At 44.5% G+C, this 27,600-nt stretch overlaps 1 protein-coding gene across 1 annotated transcript in view; it reads left to right on the top strand.

Moving 5' to 3' along the window:
• Window positions 1-6,819: 6,819 nt before the first annotated feature.
• The window catches only part of Ces5a (carboxylesterase 5A), a 36,670-nt gene continuing 15,889 nt past the window's right edge, over window positions 6,820-27,600 (top strand). Inside the window, 10 exon segments of the mRNA XM_027939001.2 lie at window positions 6,820-6,892; window positions 7,930-8,134; window positions 10,578-10,716; window positions 11,762-11,895; window positions 14,408-14,561; window positions 16,565-16,669; window positions 18,674-18,778; window positions 20,068-20,208; window positions 22,183-22,251; window positions 25,285-25,432. Coding sequence (XP_027794802.2) covers window positions 6,820-6,892; window positions 7,930-8,134; window positions 10,578-10,716; window positions 11,762-11,895; window positions 14,408-14,561; window positions 16,565-16,669; window positions 18,674-18,778; window positions 20,068-20,208; window positions 22,183-22,251; window positions 25,285-25,432 — 1,273 coding nt within the window.

Raw genomic sequence — 27,600 nt, 5'->3', positions numbered from 1 at the left:
GCCTCACATTCACCACTATGGGTGTGAATTGGCCAGGATCGGACCTGGGCTTGCCAACACTCCTGTCTAGCTGGTTATTGGCAATATCTCTTGTGGGACGCTGGCAATAGAGTGCTGTCTCCTTAGTGTTCCAAGCCCAGATCACCTTATTCACAATTCTTTCTGCACCTGTTTTAGTCACACTGCTCCAGACACACTCTGGAATACATGATAGGTGACTTCTGGGTCAGGATTGCAACTTCCTTATGTGCTTTCAATCTTCTGCCTCTGTCTGGCAACTGCTTTTATAAATGGTTCCTGCCCTGAAGATACTCGTTATCACAGAACCATTTGCCTGTGGGCTGACCAATTTTGGTTGCTTTTTATTCAACAACTTTCTCCACGGTCTCTAGGTCCATTAATATCCAGCCTCCTTTTCTACTCTATAGGTTTCCCCAAGCCATATTTTTTTCTGCTGTGCTTTCCTCTCTATATGCCAGTGCTCCTCCCCCCCAGCACCTGGAGCTGCTGCCACCACCCGCACCTGGTGCTCTTCAACATATCATTTCTTATATTATGTCAGAAGTTTCCTACTTTCCGTGTCTCTATGTTTTCTTTTACTGTCCAATGTTGAATTTCAGTGAATTACACAACTTGCAGAGAAGCAATCTTCCTGTTTTTTAAATCTTGAGCTAAGGTAGTGCTGGGAAATTCATCCTTCCTCTAATCCTCCATCTTCTCTCACAAGGTTGTCTTTAAAAGCTGCCAGGGAGCTTACTGATTTTCGTGGCATACCTGTGTTGATAGCAGATTGACCTGGATCTACTATTTTCTTCAATGTTTCCAAAGAGGTTAATAAAAGCCAGCCGTCACCACAATCCTCAGAATTACCATGGCTTCTAGACTTTGAAGTGCTAGAGTTAATGCTTTCTTAAGTGCTTCTCCTCCATCTGGAACTCATCCCAGTCCACCAGGGAGAGTCCTAGTGATAGGGTGCTATCTGATCCCACTTCAGAATTCCACAAAGGTCTGACTTCTGAATCTCCTTCTAGTACCAATGGACTTAATTTTATTCCCTGAAAGCAGAACCTGGAGCAGAACTTTGAGGAGAAAGGTAATTTACTCAGGAGGTGATCTTAAGAAGAAGCAAGAAGTAGTAGGAGGAAGACCAAATAAGGGAGGATTTCAGAGATTGCGGCTATAAGCAATGAGAACCCGATTTCTCTAGATCTCCTGCCCACTGGGCAGCGTGGTGAAGGCTTCTTGAGCTGTCCCAGCTCTCATGCCTTTCTGTGGAGGGTTAGCTCTGGGGACTTGAACTGTCCTGTGATTCCAGTATCACTTGAACAAAGACAGAAGGAACTTTTGTCATGGGAGAAGGCCCTGGGGGCAGAAAAGAGAAAGTCAAATGGCTCCCACATGCTTCAGGTGGTATTCTATCAGAGCAAAGTGAGGCTGGGCCTGCACAGAACTGTCCAAGGCAGCTATGACTTACGCCAGAAGTGGGCTGAGGTTTTGCAACAGGGATGAAAGATTTCACCCTTATCATTGTCATAGTCATCATCATCATCAGTGGCTAAACCAGCTGTAAAACAAGGCTAGGGTATTGCTAAGAATAGAGACATCAAGGGCTGGGGCTGGGGCTCAGCGGTAGAGCACGTGCCTTGCACCTGTGAGGCACTGGGTTCGATCCTCAGCACCACATAAAAATAAATAAACAAAATAAAGGTATTGTGTCCATCTACAACTAAAAAAAATATATAGAGACATCAAAACAGTGCATAATAGATGAGGAGAGAATGATTCAAACATTTGGGAATAAGCAGGTCCACATGGAAGAAATGATATTCTGTGGGATCTTGAAAGATAAGTAGATTTCATCAGATGAATAATCAAAGCCAAATGTTATCAGAGAGGAAAATTAACAAACCCTGGATGCAGAGGTGGGTGCAGTATTGGGAGAGTGATGGTGCCAGGGTGGGAGAGAGCGAGGGGTGCAACATGGGGTTTCAATGATGGGAGTGCAGAGAGGTGATGGTTTGGAATGGTAGGATGGAGCCAGAGGAGAAAAGATGGAAGGGAAGGTGCTGGGGAAGGACACTGACCAAATTGTATCATGGGACTGTGGGAAGGTGGTGTAACGCATCCCACTGTCACTTTTAATTATGACGCACCAATAATTTTTACCAAAAAAAAATCAAGTTACAGTGTTTGAGTTCAACATAAATGTGAGATGGCTTTGAAGAAACAGATGACAAGAAGGAAGCTCTAAGATTCATAGCTCTGGGTCCACATGGGGTGAAGGGCATTTCCAGGTGACCAGTTTCCATCACCCTTCTGTTGTCCTGTCCACCTCCAGCCTGGTTTTTCCGTGAGGCAGCTGCCATTCCCTGAGCCTTCAAGTTTCCTTGAGCCTCCCCTTAGGAGAATTCAGAAGTCCACTTTGATCTCCTGTGCTTATCAGCAGGGGTATATTTGTGTAGGTTTCAAACCAGACCTTAGAGTAAGATAGCTCTTATCTCGGTTTTCTCTGCCAGGGCTTCAAAGGGGGAAGGAAACAGGGGGAGGAAGGAGAGGAGTGAAAGAGGAAGTCCTGGGGGCTGAATCAGAGCGAATTATATTCCATGCTTTTATAATTACGTCAAAATGAATCCTAACGTTGTGCATCACTAATAAGAAACAACGGACAAAGAGCCATCTTGGAGAACAGGAAGAGTTGATCAAAGATCTGTGTTTCTCAGTGACTCTCCAGTCCACTGATCTGTGCTACTGATGGGGACATGAAGATCCTAGGAGGAGATGTTAGTTTCCTGAAAGATGGGGTGATTTTTCACAGCCAGGGTCAGAAGAAGCCAGTCCATCCTCCCTGATTTCCCTATTGCCCTTCATTTCCTACTCTCTCTCCTCAAATTGCAAATCCTGCAACTTAAGGGCAGAAACACTGGGCTCAAGCCTTAGGTATGATTCTTCTTAGCCCTGTGATATTTAATTGCATTAAATTAGGCAACAGATACAAAGCATTTAGCCTGATGTCTGATACCTATAAGGCATTCCACAGATGATAGCTAGTGCCTTTGTTTCCTGATACATCCATGTTTCCCAGAATATAAACCCTATATATTAAGGGACATCTGAGATAATCAGAGGTGATAACTAACCAGAATAGCAATTCAAGATATATAACTAGGAAGCCATTTCCTCCATAGTCCTCTTTCCATTCCAATTTTGTAGAAGAGATAAACTCAGTTTGGTGATAGTATCTCTTTTATATATGTCTAATGCTGGTTAATTTGACAAAAAGAAAACACCTCACCCCTCTGATTAATGGTAAATAATTACATCTAATTCAATCCAGTAAACTCAGTCCTATTCAGTAATTTAAACTGCCCACTAAGGAAGCATAGTCTCTTTCAAATAAACCCACAGCCTCTCAGATTTGCTTCCTCCTCCACCAACTTTTCTTTCCAAGATGGCATCTGGCTACCCAAGTTGGGGGTAGTTTATGTGTCCACATGAGTAGAAGAACAGAGGGCACCTGTACTCACTTCTTGCAGAGGTTCTTCTATTGTTGTGGTCTCCATAGCAAGTTTTCCTCTAGCCTGGTGTTCCTGAAAACATGACAAATTCTAGAAAGATGGGATCCTGGTCTGTCTTCTTGTCTTGATCAAAGCCCACTGGCCCTCGGTACCCTGATTAGCTCTCAGCACAATGATCCACCCCAGGTCATGCTGTGGTTCCACTCTCTTCTCAAGCCTAGGAAGCATATACCCTCCTGGAGCCTGTACTCCATATTCCCTCCTCATCATCCAGCTCCCACCAGATCTGCAATCACTTCCAAGTTCCTTTCAAGGCCATGTGGTGATGTCTGCTTCCCTTCTGAAAAATAGGGGACCCAAGGGAGGTGGGAACATCCTCTCAGATCTTTCTCCAACTACTTCTACCTTGCTGTGGCTGCCCCAGGTCAGCTCAGAGATGACCCCAAGAGATGACCCCAAGGTCAGCACCTTGGTGCCACCTCCTCCTGGGTAATCAAGGCTTCATTGTCCTCTATATAACTCCATTGCTCTATACCTGAGGTGAGGCAGAGCATCATGGTGGAAGAATATGGTGGAGGAAATTAGCTCAGGACAGACTACCAGGAAGCAGAGAGATGGCTCTGCTCACCAAGGGTAAAATACAAGTTTTGAAGGCGCACCCTCAATGACCCACTTCTTCTATTTACACCCTACCTGACTCTAGTTACCACCCAGTTAATCCCAATCAGTGGATTGACATACTGATTATGTTAAAAGCTTTCATAGTCCAATCCCTTTACCTCTAAACTTTCTTGTACTGTCTCACACATGAGCTTTTGGGGACATCTCATATGTAAACCAAATCAGTTACCTTCTCCTTTCTAAGATCCATAGTATAGAAGAAGCAGATTTTCAACTTTGTCTTGTCTGTTTTGGGGATCCTCTCTCTATATATATATATGCCCTATCAATTCACCATAATGGTTGCCAGGGAATGGGGAATGACTTTGTGGTATAGAAATGTAGAACATATTTCTCTTCTCTTCAAAACACTATCCTCATTGCATTAGGTATATAAAGTCTTCCTTGATAATAGTTTCTTAAAATGTCAAATTTTTAAAAAACCCAAATGGATAGTCAAGTTGGTAGGGAAAATGACATAAATTGTGAAGATAGGTCAATGACAAAGCTTTGGGAACCACCAGGATCCATGGCCAAAGCTGAGATGGACATTCAGATGAAACATTCTTAAATGGAACATTCCTAGGTGGAAGGAATCATATTCTTCTTTATAGCTTTTTAAAAGCCAGGATGTAGGTGGGTTTTAGTAGGCTAGATTTAGGCTCCAGTCTAGCAAATATTATTAACCACCTCTGATCAGGAAATGAGCTGAGTGCTTTGATGTCTAAAATGTTATGAAGGAGGCTGGATTTGATCATTGCACTGTATGCATGTGTTAAAATATCACACCGAATCCCATTATTTGCAATTAATACATGTTAAAAAATAAAATATTTTTAAAAAACTCTATTTGTCTTTGATCCTCTCAATGGCGAACATGTCTTTAAATATGCAGTAAAATATTTGTATGCTCAGTGCTGAATCTAAACAAGGAAGCCCTCCAAGTAAACTGGAAACATTTTAGAAATTACCACACATCATCCGGTCACCCCCAGAGATCCACAGTTACCTCAAAGGTGGATGGTTTGAACATCCAGACAGTTAATATAAACAATCCCTTTCTTTAGATCTAGCGCATACATCCTTCATAGGGTCTGTCATCACGGTTGGTCACTATGTTTCAGGGGAAATTTGAGAGATTTTCAAGGTATAGGAAAGGTAGCAGAATACAACAGTTACTAATAGGGCATTATGTAAAAATGTGGATGTGTAACCGATGTGATTCTGCAATCTGTATTTGGGGTAAAATTGGGAGTTCATAACCAACTTGAATCTAATGTATGAAATATGATATGTCAAGAGCTTTATAATGTTTTGAACAACCAATAATAAAAAAAAACCATAAGTAATTTTTTGCCAAATTCAGAATCAAACTCTCCTGTAAGATAAGATTCCTCTGAAGTCCTCTTTCCATTATTTGTGGAACTTTCAGCAGTGTATGAAGACCAGAGACGGAATTGGGGAAAGGAGGATTATTTACCGGAGGACAAAAGTTTGTGAAGCATCTGCCTTAAGAAAGTGCATTCGTAGCCTCTTGTTTCTGACCTTGCGGAAGGTCTTCCCTGCTAGACGCACAGACTTCTATATCCAGTAGGCACATAACGCCTGCTGTGGCTCCCCATATAAAATCTCATGAGATGATTCTTTTGAGAGATAGTCCCTTTATTTTATTGATGCTTCCCAATCTTATTATTGCCTTTGTTATATTCCAGGACCCTGTCCCCAAATCTCCAGGGGGTAGGGCATATGAGTCCATTTTCAACAAGTGTTCCTGATAATTAGGATCTGCCAGTCCAGCCTCCAAGCATTTGAAAGCCCTGTTGTGAGCCCTTTACTAAGTGAGGCAGGGAGCCTGTTGGGCTGCTGGGGGTAGAGTGGTAATGCTTCTGGGTCCTTCCCTGGACTCTCTATCACCCATCAAATCCTTCCGAGAGCATGAACTTATATTGGAAAGAACATCGTGATGAGTACCCAGAATGCTGAGTACAGATCCTGGCTCTGAGCCTGTTCACTTCTCTGGGCCTAATCCCTGTATTCAAACTGGGAAACCTGGGTTTGATTCGAATTGCAGAGGGCTGACCCAAGACACAATGCAAGCCACTTGAAATGCTACGTTGAGCTCACATTGTGATTTTTTTGTTTTGAAATTGAAGCTACATTTAAAAACCAAGAGATGTCACTGAATTCTCGTTTGACCCACCTACACTGTCACAAGACAAATGTTTACTGAAGCTGAGAAGTCACTGCCCCTTTAGACAAAGTATATATTATCAAGTTTTCCACAGTCCCCACCATTCCCAATTGTTCTTCCCTAGCAAGCTTCATTCATTCACTGTTTTTCTGCCTTCCTGGCCCCTGGAAGTAGCCAAGTTTGAGGTCCCTGATTTACCAGATCCTAAAAGTCTAAAGCTTACCAAATGCTCTTCCCCAGTACAAGAGTTAATCATCAACTGATTCTTATGTAAATCAGAACAGGAAAGTCTTGCTTGGTGAAAATCCTTTGGAGATCTTGCTCTGCTACTATTCTTTATGTATTCTGTGTCCTCTGTTTGTCTGCTCAACATCTGCTTACTATCAAGAAGCCCTTTCTTGTCCAATCTGAAGCTCTCCAAGGCCAGCAGCGGAGTTCATGCAGGCCAGCCAGATGATTGGTGATTGGGTATATCCAGGACAAGCCCTAATTTGGGCCATTTGGATCCTTGCAACCATCGTCAGGGGTGAGATGTTCAGTGGGAGAGGAAGGCTCGGAGAAGATGGGAGAGAGGGATGGTTTTCCATTGTAGAAATGAAATGATTTCTCAGGAGTCTCTGAGGGCCCATGTAAGTAAGCCCTCTGGGCCCCAAAGTCCTGGTGTTGCTGAAAGGCTGGAAGCCTCCATCCTAGGGGCAGGTAGAGTGTGAAAGACCCTGGTCCTGCCTTGGGTTGTTCACACTCTGAAAGGAGACACATCATTCTGAGAACTGGGGAGGGATGTGGTACGGGACCTGTGCTTCTGGAGTCTTGACTGTGAAGATGGGACTTTCATGAATGTGATAACATCATAACAAGTAGAGTCAAGACACTCGGGTCCTGCTCACTAAGTCCTGGGCAGTTTCCTTCCCACGGCTCCACAATTCTTGCAGAAAATGAGACACTTGCACACCCAGAGTCCCGAGGTGCCCTGTTCAAGCATCTAGAACTGGATGAGTTGATTTCAGGGGGCATCCATATGAGGTATTTCTTATTCATTAGCAAATATTTATTTTCAACACGTATCTACAGCATCCACCTAACTCATCAAAACCACAATCCTATAGATGTTATCACCTAGGATTCCTCTAGGTTAAACTTTAAAAGGAGTTTTTAATTTTCAGAAAAATAAGCAGCCGTAGCTGTACAGGTGATACATAGACATGCCAGCCACAATGCCCTGGGTGCAGAGATGATGAAGGGGCGGGGCACCTTGGGCAGATGATTTGGCTGGGTCCTGGCATCTACAAAGCCCAGCTGGTGTCAGTCCCACAGAAAGTAAAAGCCTTGGTGCAGAAGGGAGACCCCTCCCAAATTTTGTGGCTTATTGATGGGCTTCCAGGGGAAACTGAGTCAGTGCTCTGGTGGGAAGAAAGAGAAGGATGCGGATTCTTGGAGAGGGCATCCAGCTACTCCTGTTGTAGGCCTCTGGGTGGAGAAGGAGCATTCCCGAGGGGACCCTGGCTTCGACCGATTCCCTGACTCTTCCCACCTAACCCCTCATTCTTTCCATCTGTTTCTCAGGGGCCATGGCTGAAATGCCAGAGAGGATCACCAGCCTGGGATGGGTCAAGGGGAAGCAAGTCTCTGTTCTGGGAAGCCAAATGCTTGTGAACGTGTTCCTTGGGATCCCTTATGCTGCACCCCCTGTGGGACCCCTGCGATTTATGGACCCTCAACCTGCAAGTCCCTGGGATGGCTTGCGTAATGCCACCTCCTACCCTCAATTGTAAGACTAGGCTTAGTTCTATAGGTGGCCTGTGATTCTGGGATTTGGGGGCAGATCACTGACAGGGCAATGAAGGTCATGTAACCCAGGGGACAAGAAGGGAGAACATTGAGGATTAGGAAGATGAGAAGGAGGAAAAGAGGGCCATAGACCTGAACCTTTGCTTCAGCAATCTCGGAGCTTCCAAACTGGGTGATCACCAGAACAGTGGAGGCATTGTTAAAAATGTATGTAATCCTGAGTCTCCCTTCCCAACTTCCTGAGTCAGAACATCCTGAACTGGACCCCAAAATATGTGCTATCTGAAAGCTCTCTAGGCATTCTGAGTACCAACCAGAATTTAGAAGTGCTACAGTGGGCTCCTTGAGTCTTTTGGTCAGAAGGAAACTGCCCACGTGTTTCCAAATGACCTCACCTCGTCTCTGGAGTCAGGGAAGAACTACACGAGAGGGATTTTAGCTCACATATTTAAAACTGTTCCCAATGTAATGCCTGGCCCATAGATACCTGTGGGATGATCACGATCACATAAATGGCACTGACATAAGGGCCTGGAAGGTGAGGAGCTCCCAGTCGCTGCAGGGTTTGAACTTGTGTGGATAATCGTTACCAGGTTAATGGTGGAGGAGGTGAAACTTCTGGGTGGGGAGTCAGACTTTAAAATCCCTAAGAATCTTCTGATTCTTCAGATTTTGTGAAGTTCTAGGTTGGACCACATTAGTTCCTGGCATTAAGGTCACAGGCCAAAGGAATACGTTGGAGCTGGATGCTTCCTAAGCCACAGAAGATGACCTCATGTGGCCCAGGGACTGAGAACATTAAGACAGAAGTCATCTGTTCATTGGTTCATTAATTTAATATCCATTGAGAACCAACTCAGTAATTGGCTCTCCATTGCCCTGGGGATGCCAACAGAGAATTATAGATGTTCCTCAACTGATGGCGGGTTATGTTCTGGGAAGCCCACGTAAGTAAAAGGTACATTGAGAACATCTAACCTACAGGACATCATAGCTCAGCCACATAGAACACTGAGGAGTATGGTTTGTTTCCACTGTGATTATGTGGCTGACTGGGAGCTAAGGCTCACTGCCATGGCTGAACTGCATATATCTAACTCAGGAAACGATCAATCTGAAGTATTATTTATTTATTTATTGGTACCAGAGGGGCTGAGCCACATCTCCAGCCCTATTTTGTATTTTATTTAGAGACAGGGTCTCACTGAGTTGCTTAGCACCTCACCTTTGCTGAGGCTGGCTTTGAACTCCTGATCCTCCTGCCTCAGCCTCCCGAGCTGCTGGCCACTGTGCCCGGCTCTGAAGTACGATTTCTATTGAATGCATGTTACTTTTGCACCATTGTAAAGCAGAAAAATCATGAGTATGGGACTATTGTTAGTTTCCCTCAAGAAGGGTGGTCGTGGAGAGATATAAATAACATTTTGTGGGGAGATGAAAGAAAAGGTGACAAAGCCACTACAGGGATTAGAGAAGGGTGTGGAGGGAGCATGGAAAACCCAGCTAAACTTTGAGGAAAGCTAGGAGACAGCTTTGTTGAAAACCGTGAGGCCTGAATTTGTGATAAGCAACATACAAAAAGGCAAAGACACCTACCAGGGGTAGTCTGCAGTGATGGCTTCCCGTCACCCACACAGTGGAGTATTCTATTAAGAAAACAGCTAATATTAATTGAGCACTTAGTATGGTAGAAATAGTCACACTTGCAATCCCACTCAATCTGTACAGAGGTGACTAATGCAGAGTCCTGGGTTTTAGCTGCTCATAGTTGAGTTGGGAAAGATGATAATGTTCATGGACAACCCTAGGACAAGTTCTAGGACAGAACACATAGAATGTGAATGTTTCCAAAGAAAAGTTATGGTCAAACTGGAGAAATCTCAGAAAGCTTCTCAGAGGAGGTGGTCCTTGGCCTGAATCTGAAAGGAAGGGAAGAATGTAAGCTGGCAGATATATCCAGGCAGAGGGAGCTTGAACAGAGCCTGGGTGCTGGGGTCCTCCTGCAAATCTACCTCAGCTGGTTCCTGGTAGGGGGCATCTGGAAATATCCCTTTGCTCCTCTGGGGAATTAAGAAGCAGCTGTGGAGCAAAGCCTTTGATAGCCAACCCACTGTCCTGCCTGCCACAATCTGGGGACTTGCTGAGCTAGTTTGAGTGTTTCTGTGTGTCCATATCACAGTGGTGGGTGTGTGTGGTCAATGGTACAATCACTTGGCGGAATGTGCTTTCCTATCTAGAGACCAGATCAAAGAGAATAATAGTTTGCTTTGAAAACTATGGGGGTTGAGGACCATTGGACCTTGTACCAATAGCTCCCAGGTGCCTCCCTTGCTCAGAGAAGATGGCCAGGCCTCACTGCTGGTCCCTCCTAGGCAGGGTTTGCTGATAGTACACCTGGGGGCTTTTCTCTCCCTTTCTCCAAGGTGCTTCCAGAACACAGAGTGGCTGTTATCACATCAACACTTTCTCAAGGTGCATTATCCCAAATTTGGAGTGTCGGAAGACTGCCTGTACCTTAACATCTACGCACCAGCACATGCTGATGGTGGCTCAAATCTCCCTGTAAGGCTCCCTGCTACACCTGGGGCTGCGGCTGGCAGGTCCTTGGTCTGGGATCCAGGCAGGTTGACGGGGCATCTGGACTCAAACCTAGCCTCACACTGTCTTGAAAAGGCATTGCAATGATAGATCCACTTTTGGATAGATCCATCTTAATCCATCTTTTCTGATTGCCAATGGCTTGGCCTTGGATTTCTATTTCTTTTTCCTCTCCATTGAGTATTGAATGATCCATAAACCTTCTGGAAAGACATGTCTTGAAACCATTCTTTCTTTAATTTGAGAATTCTCCCCCCCCCCAAGAGGATTTTGTTTTTTGTTAAACAGAGGATTATTACATCTTCCAACTCTTATGTTTTCCATTAAGACAGTCAGGTTAAGTATATCATTTAAGAATGTAAAAGATCCCTGTAGAAGGGAGTAGGGTGGGAGGTTCACTGTTATGTTTTTAGCCACACCCACCCCTTAGCCACGCCCTTCATACCTAGCACCGATCCCCCACTCCCCATAGCCATGGATCTGCAATGGGAGACTCATTCTGCTGTGTAGTAAGGGCAGCATCTAGTGAGAGCTCCCTATGTGCTAGGTACCCATGGCGCTTTATGTCACTTCACTCCTACAATAACCCAGTGCATGAGGACGATCGGACCCATTTTACGTCCAGGAAGATGAGGCACAGGAAGTGAATAAGTGACTTAGTCTGGTGCACACACACATGGCAGGGCTGGGTCCTGGCATCAAGGTCCATGCTTTGTCTGGCTGTACTTTCCCTCCATGGCTTTCTTCTCTTTTCCTGCCCATGAGTTACAGTCTCGGACATGAACTGAAGAGAACGGAAGGGAGACTTCTAGAAATAGTGATAACACCATCTGAATAAGGTTTTATGCTCCCTGAGCCCAATTTTTCTCATCAAGATAAAACGTCAGACCCTACTTAGAAGGAAAAGTGAGATCTTCATAATTCCCGGAGGAAAAAAAAAATCCCAACTTTCATGGGAGGGGATGTGGGTGCCTGGTGGCTGAGCAGAGTGTGCCACTCTCTTCCTTAGGTCATGGTGTGGTTTCCAGGCGGTGGCTTCCAGAGCGGCTCTGCCTCCATCTTTGATGGGTCTGCCCTGGCTGCCTATGAGAATGTGCTGATCGTGACCACCCAGTACCGGCTGGGAATATTTGGCTTCTTCAGGTGAGTCTCCCCAGGTGACTGACATTCCAGATCCTCAAGAGACAGCTGTGCAGTAGCCATGAGCAGTGTCCAAAAACCTAGGAGGAATGAACACATTTGGCCCTCATTGTAATTTCAGCAGCTATAACAGATAAACCTCCAAGCCTTTTTAGCTTAAAACATCAAAAAACTCAAGTAAAGTCCAAGTGAATATTCATGATTGACAGATCCTTCCACATGGGCAGTCAGGGACCACCTGGGTTCTTTCCTTCTTGTGGCTCTGATACAGATTCTCCAGGGCCCAGATCTGCACTTGGCCAGCAGATGGAGCCAGAGAATGGAGGATCGCGTGAGGGCAGCTTTCCTGGGTCAGCCTGAAGGTGATGCTCATCACTTCTGTTCACATACCACTGGGCAGAACTCAGTCCTTTGGGGACCACATCCATCTGCCAGGGAGATGTGGAATGTAGCTCAGCCATGTGATGTGGAAGACAGACAAGTTGTGTGAACAGTTAGTAGTGTCTACCATAGGACCCCACTTCAAGGCCCTCCTGAGAATAATTCCTCTATGGCACTGGCCTTCCTTCCCTGTGTATATACCTGCCATGTATTTGGACCCTCCCTGTGAGTCAGGTAGGATACCATGCACCTGCCTTGTGTTATTTAAACTCACCCTTAAAATGATAGTACAAGGAAGGTTCTGATGTTTTTGCCATTTGACAGCTGAAAAATGAAGGTACAGAGAAGTGATAGAACACGGCTGGTCTCTTGATCACCTGTATTATCCTGCCTAAAACATAGCAGTCTAAATCCAGGATGCAATGTGAGCAAAGAGAGGTAGGGAGAGATGGGGCCATGGTGCTGTTTGGAGGTGGCTGTCACCTACTGTGGAGAAGGCAGCAATGATTCACATATGAATCCTACCCCCAGACGCTCATAGGCAAGTGGGGGAGGTGATGTAGGGATGCTCATATCCACACTTGCAGTGCAGGAGTAATTGTCCAAGAGTGAGAGCAAAGGGGTGTGGAAATGAGGAAGGAGATTCCAGGGATCTGGGAGCTTCTGCAGAGGGGTGCCTTAAAGATGGAGTTGGATTTGGGGAAGAGAGTTTGGGAGTCTGCTTAGCAAAGAGTTCCATAGAAGATTGAATCATGAAAACCACACTAAATACATTTACGACCCTGTGCACCTGTGTCACTGGCAATCTTCTCAATAACCATAGAGAGCGGGCACTGTTACTCTCCCTTCTATTAACATGGGAATGTTGAGCTTAAGTCAGTTAAGTGACTTGCCTAAGATCACCCAGATAATGAGGGATCAGGCTCTGACTCCTGTGCTAGAGGCTGAGGTCTTAACCATTAGGTAAAATGCTTCTCAGGATACACAGAAAGGGAGGGATGGAGACCAATGTGGAGCCCACCAAAGAATGGAGGTAAAATTGCAGAGCTTGGAAAGATCTGTGAGTGAGCAGGTGTAGGAAGAACCATCCCAGAGGTCATGGGCAGAGAAAGGAACCGAAGGGGGGATCGGTTCAGGGGACTAGAGAATAGTGGGGAGAAAAAAGTGATTCTGAGATTGCTCGGGTTCCGGTGTGCACTGCATGGATGTTTTTGGTTCTGTGGCATATTCCCTTGTACCCTCAAAACAATCCCCTCAGAGTTGTTCATTCATTCTGGGAAACAGGCAGCAGGGGCAGCGACATGGGGCGTGGTTAGGAGCATGGACTCTGGGGCCAGACTCATTAGATCCCAACTCTCCAACGTTCTAGCTCTTTCTAGCAAGGGGATTTAACCTCGGTGCCTGAATTTCCTAGTCTGTTTGAGAGAGATTATGTATCCATCGGTATCCTGATGGCAGGCTCCCACATTTCATTAAAGAAAATTAGCATGAGCTTTGGCTGTGGACAAATGTGGCCACTGCCCAAGGCACCCCCCAGATGCGGAGGGAACAGAGTGGTGTGGAGAACGTTCAGATCTCTCCACTGCACCCTCAGGCACCTGTCAAAGCCTTCCACTGATAGCACACAGCTTAAGTCTGGCCTGTGCAAGTCCTAGAGGGCCGCCTTTTAGGAACAGGGCAGAGAAGGCCCAGAGAGGCAAAGAGGAAAAGATGCAGAACTACCTGCCTCTCAGATTGTGACCAGAATTAGCCACAAACCCCATGGAACAGTGTCAGACATACCCTGCTTCTGTGGTGATTGCCATTATTGTTACTAACTTTGTCATTCATTGGAATCTCTGTGCCCAGGAAGACCTTGAACAATTGGTACAGATCCATCTCAGCAGCGGGAATCTTCTGGATTCCAGGGATTCAGGGGGAACCTAGGAATTCTCTGGAATCATGTTTCAACATTGTATGTTTCTTTTTTCCTGGGGTGCATAGTCTTCATCAGATTCTCACAGAAACCCAAATCCCAACAAAGGATAAGAACTAGCCCTGGTTTCCCCAGCTTCTCCCACAGGCTCTCTGAGAACTTGGGGCCGCAAGAACCAGTGGCCGACTAAAAACTCTCACTCTGCCTCTTGCCCCCCAGCACACAGGACCAGCATGCCTCAGGGAACTGGGCCTTCAAAGACCAGGTGGCTTCTCTGTCCTGGATCCAGGAGAACATCATGTTCTTTGGTGGGAATCCTGGCTCTGTGACCATCTTTGGAGAGTCAGCTGGAGCCATAAGTGTTTCTGGCCTGGTGAGTTTTCTGCTTTGTGACTTGAGTAAACCTTGGTGGAGGAGGTTACAAGAGCGAGGATAATGACTGACTTAAATTTAATTGGTGCCTTCACTTTGACAAACTACCCGAGACAGGCTACTGTATAAAGTAAGAGGTTTATTTGGCTCACAGTTTCAGAGGCTCAAAATGAAGGATCAGGCAGCCCCTTTGGTTGGGCCTTTGGGAAGGGCGGTGGACAGCATCACATCATGGCGGAAGCGCATGTAGGAGGAAGTCTTACATCTCAAAACCGGGAAGCCAAGAGAGCTTGGTGGGTCAGGCTTGCTCCATTATAGCAACCCTCTGGTGAGAACTGACTTAATCCCTTCCAAGGGCAGGGCTGCCAGTGACCTCCCCCTGGCCACACCTCTGAAAGCTTCCATATGATACCAGTTTTCTGATACTGCCACCCTGGGGACCAAGCTTCCAACACCATATCCATCCATATTCCAAACCATAGCATTGTTCAGTAGAAAAACAGAGCTAAGCATGAAATTACAAAAGATGCCTATAAACATTTTATTTTAATTGAAAAGACAAAAATGCACATCCCTCACCAATGATTTTATTCAGGGTGCTGTTATTATTATTTATGATTTTGGTTGTTGTTGCAGTACTGGAGATTGAATCCAGGGGAACTCTATGACGGAACTACATCCCTAGCCCCATTTTATTTTTTTATTTTGAGATAGGGTATCACTCAGTTGCTGAGGCTGGCCTTGATCTTGAGAACCTCCTGCCTCAGCCTCTCAAGTTGCTGGGCTTATGGGTGTGCACCACCATGCCTAGCTAGGGTTGATCTTTTCAGAGATGGTCTGCTCACTAGAGTTCCTCTTGCATGAGCCACCTGCAGAGTTCATGCCCTGAAGTGGCAGTTTCTTTGATTTTTATTATTATTTTTTTTATATTGGATTTTCAACCCAGGATGTCATACAGGCTGGGCAAGTCCTTTGCCACTGAGCTACAATCCCCAGCCCTTCTTAAAATTTAATTTTGAGACAGGATCTTGATTAAACTTGCAATCCTCCTGCCTCAGTCTCCTGAATCTCTGGGATTATAGGTGTATGCAGTTTTCATTTATTAACAATGAATGTAAGTTTAAAGATGTTGGCAAAGTAGTCTTGCAGCAGCACATTCGGGAGGTTTTTTACTTCCTCCCAACGATTTTACTCTTCTCTTGTCTACACCTAGGGTGACAGAGATACTTTTTGGCCACTCATCTTTTTAAGGTTTTCTTCCCAAATATAATGTCTTCTTTTTACTTGTGTAGCCAAATGGTTTCCATGAGAGCTCATTGATTACGTAATTAGAATAACAAGTGCAATTGACAAAACAAGTTTGGAAGCAAACACACCTGATGTTCAGCAAACAGAAACATACAGAGGTGCTAGAAGAAGGCCCATTGGCTCTGAGTGGCCAGCATTTCCTTGGCATAAATTAGTTACAGAAATTGTTTACATGGCAGTGGGTTAAGAAAGCTTCTGCTGTATAGCCCTTGACAATATTTAAGTTATTTTTATATCTTCAAAGTTGCCTTTTAATGCAGACAAGATTAACCTAACTTTACCTATAGGATAACAACCACCTTCATGAGTGAAATTGGACCAGGCACTGCATGGAGACTTCTAAATTGTCTATTTCCCCTCCTCCTCACAACAGTTCTGTGATCTAGGCTCAATTTCAACTCCAGTTCAACAGTGGAGTAAACTAGTACTTGGAAATATTCTTAACTTATCTAAAATTAAGCTGGGAAGTGAAGGAGCTGGAACTCATGTACTAGAATGTTTGAAATGTTTATGAGGAGCCAGAGCCCAAGAGAGGTTAAAGAACTTGCCCAAAGCTTCACATCTATTCTTGAGTCTGACACCAGGGCTCTTTCTCCCACTCTGAGGTTAGAGCCCTTCAGGAGGGATGGATGGTGTGCAGGATGGGTGAGGATCCCCAGGATAATCTCCCCTGCATGTCCTGTGTTCTCTCTCCAGATTCTGTCCCCCATGAGCAATGGCTTATTCCACAGAGCCATCATGGAGAGTGGAGTGGCCATCATCCCATACCTGAAGTCCCAGGATGTGGAGAGGAAGGAGGATGTAGGTATATGGTAAACGCCTCCTGCCCCCAGCTTAAGATCTGGTGTATGTTAAGCCACCTTCTCATTGTGCACCTGGTTTTCCTCATGGGCCATGCCCAAGGACCTTGTGCTGGCCTCAGTGGGACCTGTTTCTCCATGGAAGACCTGGCTTAGCAGCAAAGGGATCCAGATACTGAATGCAATATCACTGTCGCACCTGAGTGTGTGTGTATGTGTATTACAGGTCTCACATCTTGTCCACTATTCTCTCCCTGAGGACATAATTCAATTTTGTGAGTCTATGCAGATCATATTCTATACCTACTCTACTCTATAGGGAATGGCAATGTAGACTACTGTGTTAAGAAAGATTCTGAGGCTGTTTCCAACTCAAAGGGAAATAACACTGTGACTGACCATTGGTGTTGGGCATGGGATTTTGAAGGGGGTGAGGTGGGGCATATGTCCCCAATATTTGCTATCTGTCATCTTGTCTTAGCTTCCTACTATACAGTAAGGACCTGAAGAACAAGGTTTCTCTGTCCTTCATGCCTCAGGCATAATGCTTGGTATATACTAAGCAACCAAAAATGTTTGCTGAATGAACGAAGGGGTGATTGGATGAACTGGTCCATTCAACACACATTAATCAAACACCAGGCTACGGAGCTGTCCCCGAGTAGTAATCATCTTAGAGGTGCATGTCTCTTTTTATTTTTATATATTTTTTTGAGATGGGATATTTCTGGTCTTCAACTCCTGGACTCAATTTCTGGTCTTCAGCCTCCCAAGTAGCTGGGACTATGGGTGTGTACCACTGTGCCTGACATATAGGATATTTTTTCTTAAATACCACATAACCAATAACAGTGAACTCAAAACACAGAAATGTGGAATCACAAAATTGTGAAAATACTCTTGACACAGTTAATTTCAGTTTTCACATATATTTATTCATTTATGAAACATTGATTGAGTGCCTACTATTTACCCAAGGCTCTGTGGGTTTATCAGTGGGGAAAAGATATATAAAACTTGAGAAGGCTGATATTTTTATTACAGGTTTTTTTTTTTAACCTGGTATCTGTGGGTAGGTGTGGGAGGTGGTCCTTGAATGCTTCAATAGTATGAAGACTAGACGCTTGTGCATTCTCCCCTGGGAAAGTGTTTGCAGCTTACTTTGAATTCTCAGGGTATCCATGACTCCTAGAAGAATAAGCAAGGACAAATTCTACAATTATGGAGGATTCAATGACAGGGCAAAAAGGTGGTTAGCAATGAGCTAGGCAAGGAAGTGGGGGGATCCCTGGGGTGACAGGAGGTTGTGGGAAGAAGGGGTTTGCGGGGGATGCAATGGTCTGACAGAAAAGACATTTCAAGAGGAAGGACTTGGGCCTTGAAGAAAGAGTGAGTGGATAAAAGTAAATAGAAACAAACACAAAATTTTAAATACAAAACATGGAAAAAAGTAAGAAGAAGAAGAAGAAGAAGAAGGAGAAGAAGGAGAAGAAGAAGAAGAAGAAGAAGGAGGAGGAGGAGGAGGAGAAGAAGAAGAAGAAGAAGGAGTGACTCTGGTCTGCAGAGACAGGAAAAAGCCCAGAAGCTGCAGGCTGTGCTGGTAGCTGGGGCTTGAGCAGAGTTGACAAGCCAAGCATTCATCTAGAATGGTGCCTCAGCTGATGACGAAGGAGCTTTCAAAATCACGCATCAATCCTGGGGCTCCTGGCTCCATCTGGGGCCTAGTGCCTGTGCAGCTGAGTTCACAAGACTGACTTCTCTGTGGACCAGGAACCTTGATTCCAGTCCATGGCCATGGGCTGTCAAATCCCAGTCTCCATCTCTGGTATTTGCTAAAGAGGACAGGAAGTGCAGGCCAGAGACTAAATATACACTTAATGATACTTTCCAAATAAATGTGTGGGGCTGGGGAAGGGCAGCAGGCTGGTCAGAAGACACTTTCCAACTTTCATTTTGGTGGATGCTTTCAGTGCCATACTCTGACCTGCTCCTTCTCTGGAAATAGATGCAGATCATTGCAGAAGCCTGTGGCTCCAATGCCTCGGACTCCCAGGCCCTACTGAAGTGCCTCAGGGCAAAATCCCCTGAGGAGTTGCTGAATCTCAGCCAGGTAATGAGGGAGGGGCGAGTTTCAGGGTAGGATTGTGCTTTGAATGGAGTGATGGAAAATCCTATGCCTCTGTTATTTATTTTGATTTGGGACTTGGAAAAAAAAAAGTGGGAATTCGTGGTAATAACTGTAAAGAACAATGTGGGGTATAGAACACGTATAGGTGACTTAAAGAACTTGATGGGACAGGGTACTGCTTAGCCTGGAAAAGGTCCAGCAAAATACAAGGGTCATCATTAAGACATTGAAGGTGTCTGCCTGGGAAGATGGACCACTCGTGTTCCACGTGCTTTTAGAGGCTAAAGTTGACCTCAAGAGCTGGAGTCTATTATCAAGTAATTTTGGTTTCCTATAACTGAGAACTTTCTAAAACCTCAGTTGTCTGTAAAAGGACCAGGCTCCTGGGAAGGGAGGTGCCCAGCTCTGAAAATATTCAAGCCAGGTCTGACTGACTGTTGGCAAACTCTCCATCACTGGATGGAAAAGTCTGGACTAGATGATGTTTTATGTTCCTTCCAATTTTGATAATCTTTGCTAGTCCTTGAAAGATCAAGGTGATCATCTGTCAAATTCAAATACATGTTAATTATTTGGCATGTGTTGAATATCTGCGTGCTAGAGCCCACGAATGGGTAATACATCCTTGACCTGATGCTATCGGGCTCTTTCATGTGTTCTTTTCTGCCTGACTCCCCAAAACAGAAACAAACAAACAAAGCTATGAACACAGTCAGCTGTTGCTTTCTGAGACCCAAGAAATATCTCCCCTGTCCACAGCACAGTGCTTTGAGGTCTCAGGAAGTTGGCTGTACCAATCCCTACTGTCCAGGTTATTCTCATCCCTCCCCATTTTGCCCACTGAATTTGGCTATGCCTCAGAATCACTGGGAGGATTTGCCACAAGAAGTTTGCTGGGCTGCACCTCCAAAGTGAAAGGCCCAGAGTGAGGCCTGCCAATTTGCATTTCTAACAAATTCTCAGATGATATCAATAACGCTGGTCTAAGAACCACACTTTGAGAAATCCTGTACGAAGTCATTATTTGTCTTAAATACTATTGTTATTTCTATTTAGTAGATGAGAAAAAAAAAATAGAAAAGTTCAGCCTTTCTGCCCAGGTAAGTGGCAGGGCTGATCGGAAACTAGTGCATTGGACTGGGCCAATTTTTTCCTTTTCTTTTCATGCATTTTGACCACTCCTTGACTGGATCCGTTTAGTGTGGCTAGGATTTGGGGACAGCAGATTTGGGGAACATGAATAGATGCTGATTTTTCTTCTCTTATTGCAGAAAGCAAAACATTTCACTCGAGTGGTTGATGGTAAATTCTTTCCTGAAGACCCTCTAGACCTACTGATTCGCAAAACATATAAAGCAATTCCTTCTATCATTGGAGTCAATAACCACGAGTGTGGCTTCCTGCTGCCCATGGTGAGAATCCTGGCTGTCCTCCCTGTAGCCACCTCAGCAGTGGCTGGCATTTCCATAGATGACACACAGTGTTATGAGGGCTACAGCCCATCACCATGTACCTGGTGAAAATCTTCCCTCTGTCTGAAAGAGGGCTTCTTGGTCGGTTTGGGTTGCTATGACAGAATACCAGGTGCTGGGTAATATAAATGAGAGACGATTATGTAGTTTATAATTTCAGGGGATGAAAAGTCCAAACAGTATGGTGCTAGTATTTTGCATTGGTCTCCCTGGCTTTGTTACAACAGGGTAGAGAAGTAGAAAGGGAAATTTTGGCTGCGTGCAGAAGGGCCAAGTAAATGAGGTGGACTTGCTTTTACATTTTGCTCTCTTGAGAGCCAACTGAGTCCTGTAAGAACCCAGTGGTGCATCATTTTTATGCATGTAGGCCCTGTCTTTAAATGCCGAGTTCTCTGCTTATCTGCTTTGTGACATTAGGTGAGTAGCTCAGCCTCTTTAAACATTTGTTCTCTCATCTCTAGGGCTAATTTTAGGACTCACCTCACAGGTACACATCAAATAGACTGGCATGTAGTAAGTGCTCAGTAAATGCTGGCTATTGGAATTGTTCTGGTGATGGAATGGGAATTGGTACCCATATCTGCAGAGCTCAAGGGCCTACATGGGTATAAATATTCCATATAAACTTGCAGTTAAACCCATTCCTGGCTGATGGAGACCATAGGTAACCCTCCCAAACCAAATCCCAGCTCCTTACTGTACACTGAGGAGTTTTAGTATATAAAATATGTTTGTGGATGTGTTGAATGGGTGTTCCCTGAGTTTCCTGAACAAATATCTTCCTGGTGAATCATTCCCCCAAGATTTTCAACAGAAAAGGTACCAAGGAAATTCATTTGATCAGTCAACAGTATTTCTACCCCCTGATGTTTTAAGCTGTATTATTGCCAGGAAATGATCATTTAACAAACAATTACACAAAGCTCTTGCTACATAACAAACATCCTCGAAAATGCTTTATAAATATCAGCTTACTCAGTACTCAACACAGCTCTGTCCTGCAGGGACTTTGCTATCTCCATCTTTATAAATGAGGCATCTAAGGCAGGAAGAGTTAAGTCAGTCCCCAGGTTCACAGCAGGTACATGGCAAGGGAGGGATTCAAATCCAGGTTGTCTGGCTCCACAGCACTCGTGTTCTCAACCATCATGCTGACTACCTCCCACTGGTGGCTTCTCAGAGGCTCTGGCTATACAGGTCTTTAGAAGGAGAATAACAAACCATTAGCTTTGAGATTTTCTGACTTCTCTTGGAACTTGGTGTCAAAGCCAAGTTGTGGCTTGTATTAGTCATCTCAGGCTGCTGTAACAAAATAACCATAGACTCAGTAGTTTAGACAACAGAAATGTATCTCATAGTTCCAAGATCAAGGTGTCAGTGGCTTTGCTTTCTTCTGAGGTCGCTTTCTTTGGCTAGTAGATGGCTGCTTTCTAACTTTGTCTTCCTGTGGTCTTGTCTCATGTGTTCAATTTCCTGTATCTCTGTGTGTCTGAATTTCACTTCTTATAAGAACCTGGTCAGACTGTATGAGGTCCCACTGTTGTAGCCTTATTTTAACACAAGCACCTGTTTAAAGGTCCTATTTCCAAATATGGCCAAGTACTGAGGTGTTGGCGGAATGGTACCATATGAATTTGAGGAGGGATAAAATAAATTCAGTTTGTAACAGGGACTTTTCTACAGAGTGGCCACTTGGGCCCCGTAAGGCCCTGAGTAAGACAGGGAATGGCCGTCAAATGTGAGGAGAAGAAGTTATTAATTATATATCTCACCAAGACTGCTACATAGCTCCTGGGGGTGAGAGGGTTCCTGCTCTTCCCTCTCCATCAGAGTCAGGTGTCCCGGTCCTGAATAAACTGATTTACTTCTGGAATACCCAATGGCTCACAGAAGACACTCTGCTTCTCTCCTCAGTTGGACACTCCTGACATCCTCAAAGGCTCCAACAAGACTCATGCCTTTAACTTGATACAATCCTTCTTGGTAAGTGAACTGGGATGGTGGTGGCTCTCCAGAAATCCATTTGGGAACTTCATCCCAATGTTGCACAAACATTCTTAGAGCATAGACATTGGCAAATAGATATTCCTCATTCACTCATTTATTCAACAGAACTTTACTAAGTATATGCCCCAAATCCCTTATCCACACTCTCCAAATCCAAAGGGCACCAAAAATCCAAAGGCTTTTTATAACTCAATGGCAGGTTATAGGCTAAACCTGACCTAGACTCATCTGTGGCCAAGGCTTTCTGTTCCAATATGTTCATTCACTGTATTTATCTTACTATTCATGTTTGTATGTGGGCATACTAATGTGGGTGTTGGGGTGTTGCCCTCCACCCCTGCATGTTACATAACACACTGCATAAGTACTGTATTATCTATCTAAAATTTAAAAGGTTCTGAATTCTGAAACCCACATGGGACTAAGGAACCATATTTACTGCATGCTCTCTAGGTATTATGCTATATTCCAGCCATACCATCATTGAATCATTCATTCATTTATTACTCAATCATTCACTCAAGTAAGACATGGAAGCGTCACATCTTACTTTAGACATTAGGGTGTAGAGACATATCTCCCTCTTTCCTCTCTTCTCTCCTTCCTTCCAACTTCCTTCTTTCTGTAAATGTCTATTTAGCATATACTCAGTGCTGATTCATTTCATTCACTGATTCATGGAACAAATATTTATTGACATGTCCCGGAATTTCCCTAGGCACTGGGGTGCAATGTCAGGTGCACGGACATGACAGTGCATAAGAAGAGCAGAGCCTGAGTCTTTTAGTGCCCATAAGGGGTTCCACTGAAAAGAAGAATTTTAAAGGGTCATGGGTAAGAGGAGCTTGGGAAGATCCCCGAGGACCACCCGGGAACTAAGGGATATGCAGAGATCAGCTGAGGGCTGGACAGCAGCAGGGAAGGAGGCTTGAAGCTGTTGGCAGCTGAGAAGGAAGGTGAACTTTCTCCCAAGGTCTGGGAGCGGAATGAAAAGCAAGTGATTCCATTTCCACTTTAGAAAGTGCCTTCGGCCACTAAGTGGGCCCAACCTGGGGGCAGGAAATCCCTTAGGCCCTAAGGCCTTGGCGAGGGATGTTTGAGGATTCTTGGCTGTCTGATAATGAGAATTGAGACTAAGTTTGGTTTGAGAGATATTTAAAATATAAGTTGGATGGTGAAATTTCTCTGGCCAGATTGCAGATGCCTCATGAAGGAGATGGTCATTTATCCATTTCTTAGAGCAGGGGAATGCTGGAGAAGGGGGACATTTCAAGCGGAGATGGTATCTCGAGCCAAGTCCCAGGGGCATGGAGTAGGTTGTGTGGGAAGGTATAAGAGGAAGGGAAAGGTGTGCTGGCTCTCCTAAGCCTGCCAGAATGCAGGAGCTGCTTTGTAAATGGTAAATAGTTCTCTGACGCAGACGATATAGCCTTTGCTCAGAACCCTAGGGTTGGATGCTATGTGTCTTTGTCAGTTTTTTCACTGCTGTGACTAAACTATCTGACCAGAACAACTGTAAGGAGGAGAAGTTTATTTGAGGGCTCACGGTTTCAGAGGTCTGAATCCATAGAAGGCTGGCTTCATTCCTCGGGGCTCGAGGTGAAGCTGAACATCATGGTGGGAGAGTGTGGCGGAGGGAAGCAGCTCACACCAGAAGGCAGAGAAAGACTCCGCTCTCTACCTACAAAGTGTATACCCCATAGCCACGCCCCCAATTTAAGCACCTCCTCCAGCCACACCCCACCTGCCTCTAGTTACCACCCAGTTAATCCCATCATGTATTAATTAATTGATCTGGTTAAGACTCTCATAATCCAATCATTTCTCCTCTGAACCTTCTTGCATTGTCTCACATGTGAGCTTTGGAGGGACACCTCATACCCAAAGCATAACACTGTGAGCGTCTGTGGGGACTCAACGGAGGCTCCACCCAGCTTCTCTACCCGCTGTGGATGTCTCCAGAACCTTGAGGTCTGCCGGCTGTATGGTTCAAGTGGCCAGTTCCTTTCATGGCAGCCTACATCGGCTGCAGAGCCCACCCTCATTTTAGGCTAGATTAAAAACGATCATCTCTCTGAGGACCTGATAAATGATTCTGAGCAAAACTGCCAGATGTGTTATATGTGGCCTCTCCTCTAAATTCCAAAGAAAACTACCAAGGGTCATGCCACTGAATTATTGGTAGCAGTGTAACATGCAGCAAATTGTCCAGCATCACAGAGAGCACCAGACCCCCCCAAAGCATCATCAATGAGAGAGACCCTTGAATCCTCAGAAAGTTTACTTTCCACCTTGTACTGTTTGTGCTTGGGGCAAGTTGAGGGGGATAAGTCCGAGGCAGGCTGGTTTCGGGTCAAAGAAGGCATCAAATGCTGTGCTAAGCACTCAGTGATGAGTCTCAGGGGAACCAGCAGATCTGAAGACCCACTTTGTGCCAAGAGCATGCTTTTGTCTTCACATCTCAGGCAATCCTTCAAATACATTCAAAAGACTATCTAGCTCAGGTAAAATGGCAAAGGGCTAGAGGCAGTGCTGGTCCTAGGAGCAGGGCCAGTTTCCTGGATGTGTGGCAGGTGTAGTCATAAAAGGCTTTGCATTCAAAAGGGTCCTCCATGAGATATAGTGCTCCGCTGTTGCTATGTAGAACTTGTTAGTAATTTTTGAACAAGGTTACCCATATTTTCATTTTGCACTAAGCCCCACAATTGATGTAGCTTGTTTTGCTCAGGAGTCACTCTTTCTGAAACATGAAAGAGAGGCATGTGTATTGTGGTTAGGAGCATGGTATTTGGGTGCAAATAGACTTCTAGAGGAATCATGGTTCCACCAACCACTTTGCCTTAGTGTCTGTCTCCTTCTCTGAAATGAAGCTAATTTTGATACTGGGATCATAGGAGGGCTACATGGATTCAATGAGGCAATGATTCTGAATGATGCTTGCCCAGGCAATGCTTAATGTGTCAGCCATTTCTGTTGACCCGGATCTCCTCTAACCATGACTTTTTACAGAAAATCTCTACCCAATATTTGTACACTGTGTCTAAAGAATACTTCCATGACAAGAACTCCCTGCTTGACATCCGAGACAGTCTCCTGGACTTGCTTGGAGATGTGTTCTTTGTGGTCCCTGCTATAGTTACGGCTCAATATCACAGAGGTGAGTCTCTGAACAGCACCCTCCAGGCACACAGCCCAGTAAGACCTGTGGCCACAGGGCTCTGTGTTGTCTCCTGACCAGTTGCCTGCTCTGCCCCTTGATTCCCTCATGGAGGGAAGTTCTCTGGTATGTCTGTGATGGAACCATACCTCCCTGACTTTTGCAATTCCCCTGCCTCACAGAGTCTGGTAGCACTGATCAGTTCTTGTTCTATTCCTTCCCCTTCTTCATGATCATGTAGAAAATTTCCATCTCCTTATAAATGCTCTGGGTTTCTGGGTTTCAGCCCCAGGTTTTTTTTTTCTCTCTCTCTGGAATTGGTTTTACAAACATTTTAGCCATAAGGAGTAATGGGAAAATCAGAAAGATGATGGTATGGTGGGGGCAAACCTTCTCTGCTTCCCCTCCTCCCTTCCTCTATCCTTCCTTTCTTCCTTTTCTCCCTCCCTCCTTCCCTTTCTTTTCTCTTCCTTCCCTTTCAAACAAATCTTTTCAAGGGCTTCTTATTTCCCTGGCCCTGTTCTATATATATATCCTGGAGATTTAGTGCACAAAACAAGGAGACTTGTAACAGACGAGAACATGTGGAGAACGTTAGATGGTGATAAATGTTATGGAAGAAAAGCAGGTCAGGGGTCATCAGTGACACGGTGCTGTGGGAAGCCACTGTGGCACGGGGCTCTCTTAAGGTGACAAGTGAGATGAAGACTGAGAATTGACTGCTGAATGTGGAGACATGAGGGTCACTGGTAACCTGGAGGAGAACTACCTGGATGGAATGACAAGGGAGTAAAGACCTGGTTAATTGATCTATAAACTCAATGTAATCCCAATATCAATCAAAGTCTTTCCAGTAGTTGTAGAGAAATAAACTCATTCCAAAATTTATATGGCAACAAGGATGGTCAAGACAATCTTGAAAAAGAGTAATCCAGTTGAAGGACATATAATTCACCTGATTTTAGGACTTATCTTTGAGCTACAATAATTAAGAAAGTCTGGTACTGGTTGAAGGATAGACAAATAGGATGGAGTCTAGAAAACTCTCTCTTACACGAGAATGAAGCTGAGGCCAGGTGCAGTGGCCCACACCTGCAATCTCAGAGTCTTGGGAGATTGAGGCAGGAGGATTGCAAGTTCAAGGCCAGCCTCAGCAACTTAGTGAGATCCTGTCTCAAAATAAAAAATAAAAAGGGCTGGGAATGTGGCTAAGTGGTTAATGCCCCTGGATTCAATCCCTACCAAAAACAAGAAACAAAAACAAAATGAACCTGGAATAACTTGATATATATGTGAAAGAAAGAGTGAATCACAGCTCCTAACTCACTCCATACATAAAAACTAATTGGAGATGAATTGTAAATCCAAATATATAAGCTAAAGTTTTACTTAAACTAAAATAAAATTAGATTGCTTGTCCAAAGATGCTGTTAATGATGGCAGTAAAAATGGGGGAGTACAGAATTTCAAAAGCCCATTCCCCCACAAAATTAGTGAATAACAGGCAAGGACTGTCTGGGTTAATATTTTTTAGAACTCTACAAAGAGTTTATAGACAGCAGGTGCATATTTAATTAAGACACAAACCCACACGTCTCGTTAATAGAGTTTTATGTCATTTTCACTTACTCTTGAAGCACCCCCTGCTACACAGCAAGGCAGTGGTCTTAAATAACCCATATTTATGGTGTAGTATGTTAGTATTGGAAGGAGAAAAATGGACTTTATTCTCAAATAATTGTGGCTGTTTGTTTTGACTTGTCTTGTAGTTCTGTAAATGACTATCTCAAAATTACTACCTAAGACTTTCCTTTATTACATTGAAATCAGGATGAGACAGCTACCTGAAAGGTATCATTCAAAAGTTGTTAAAGGTAAGTGCATTTGTCACTGCCACTAGGGGCAAGGGACATTAGTTGGCGCAAACAGTAAACAAACTGAAAAGCTTAGGAGAAAAGGCTCAGCAATGAGAAACTTTGGGTAATAAAAGCTTGAACAGCTCCCAGTTGTTCCTGGGAATCTAGAAACCTAGGGAAAAAAATCCTAGGAGGCCCTATGTTCCCTCCTCAGCCCTGACCCTCAGGCTCTGTTCAAGCAGAAAGAAAAAGCTAATGTAGACTAAGGTTGACTTGGTTAAGGTAAACTACCCGGCCAAGTGTTAAAAGTGT

This window comes from Marmota flaviventris, chromosome 18 (genome assembly GCF_047511675.1).
Source record: "Marmota flaviventris isolate mMarFla1 chromosome 18, mMarFla1.hap1, whole genome shotgun sequence".
Taxonomy (NCBI): Eukaryota; Metazoa; Chordata; class Mammalia; order Rodentia; family Sciuridae; genus Marmota; species Marmota flaviventris.
This window is presented reverse-complemented; position numbering and strand designations above follow the sequence as displayed.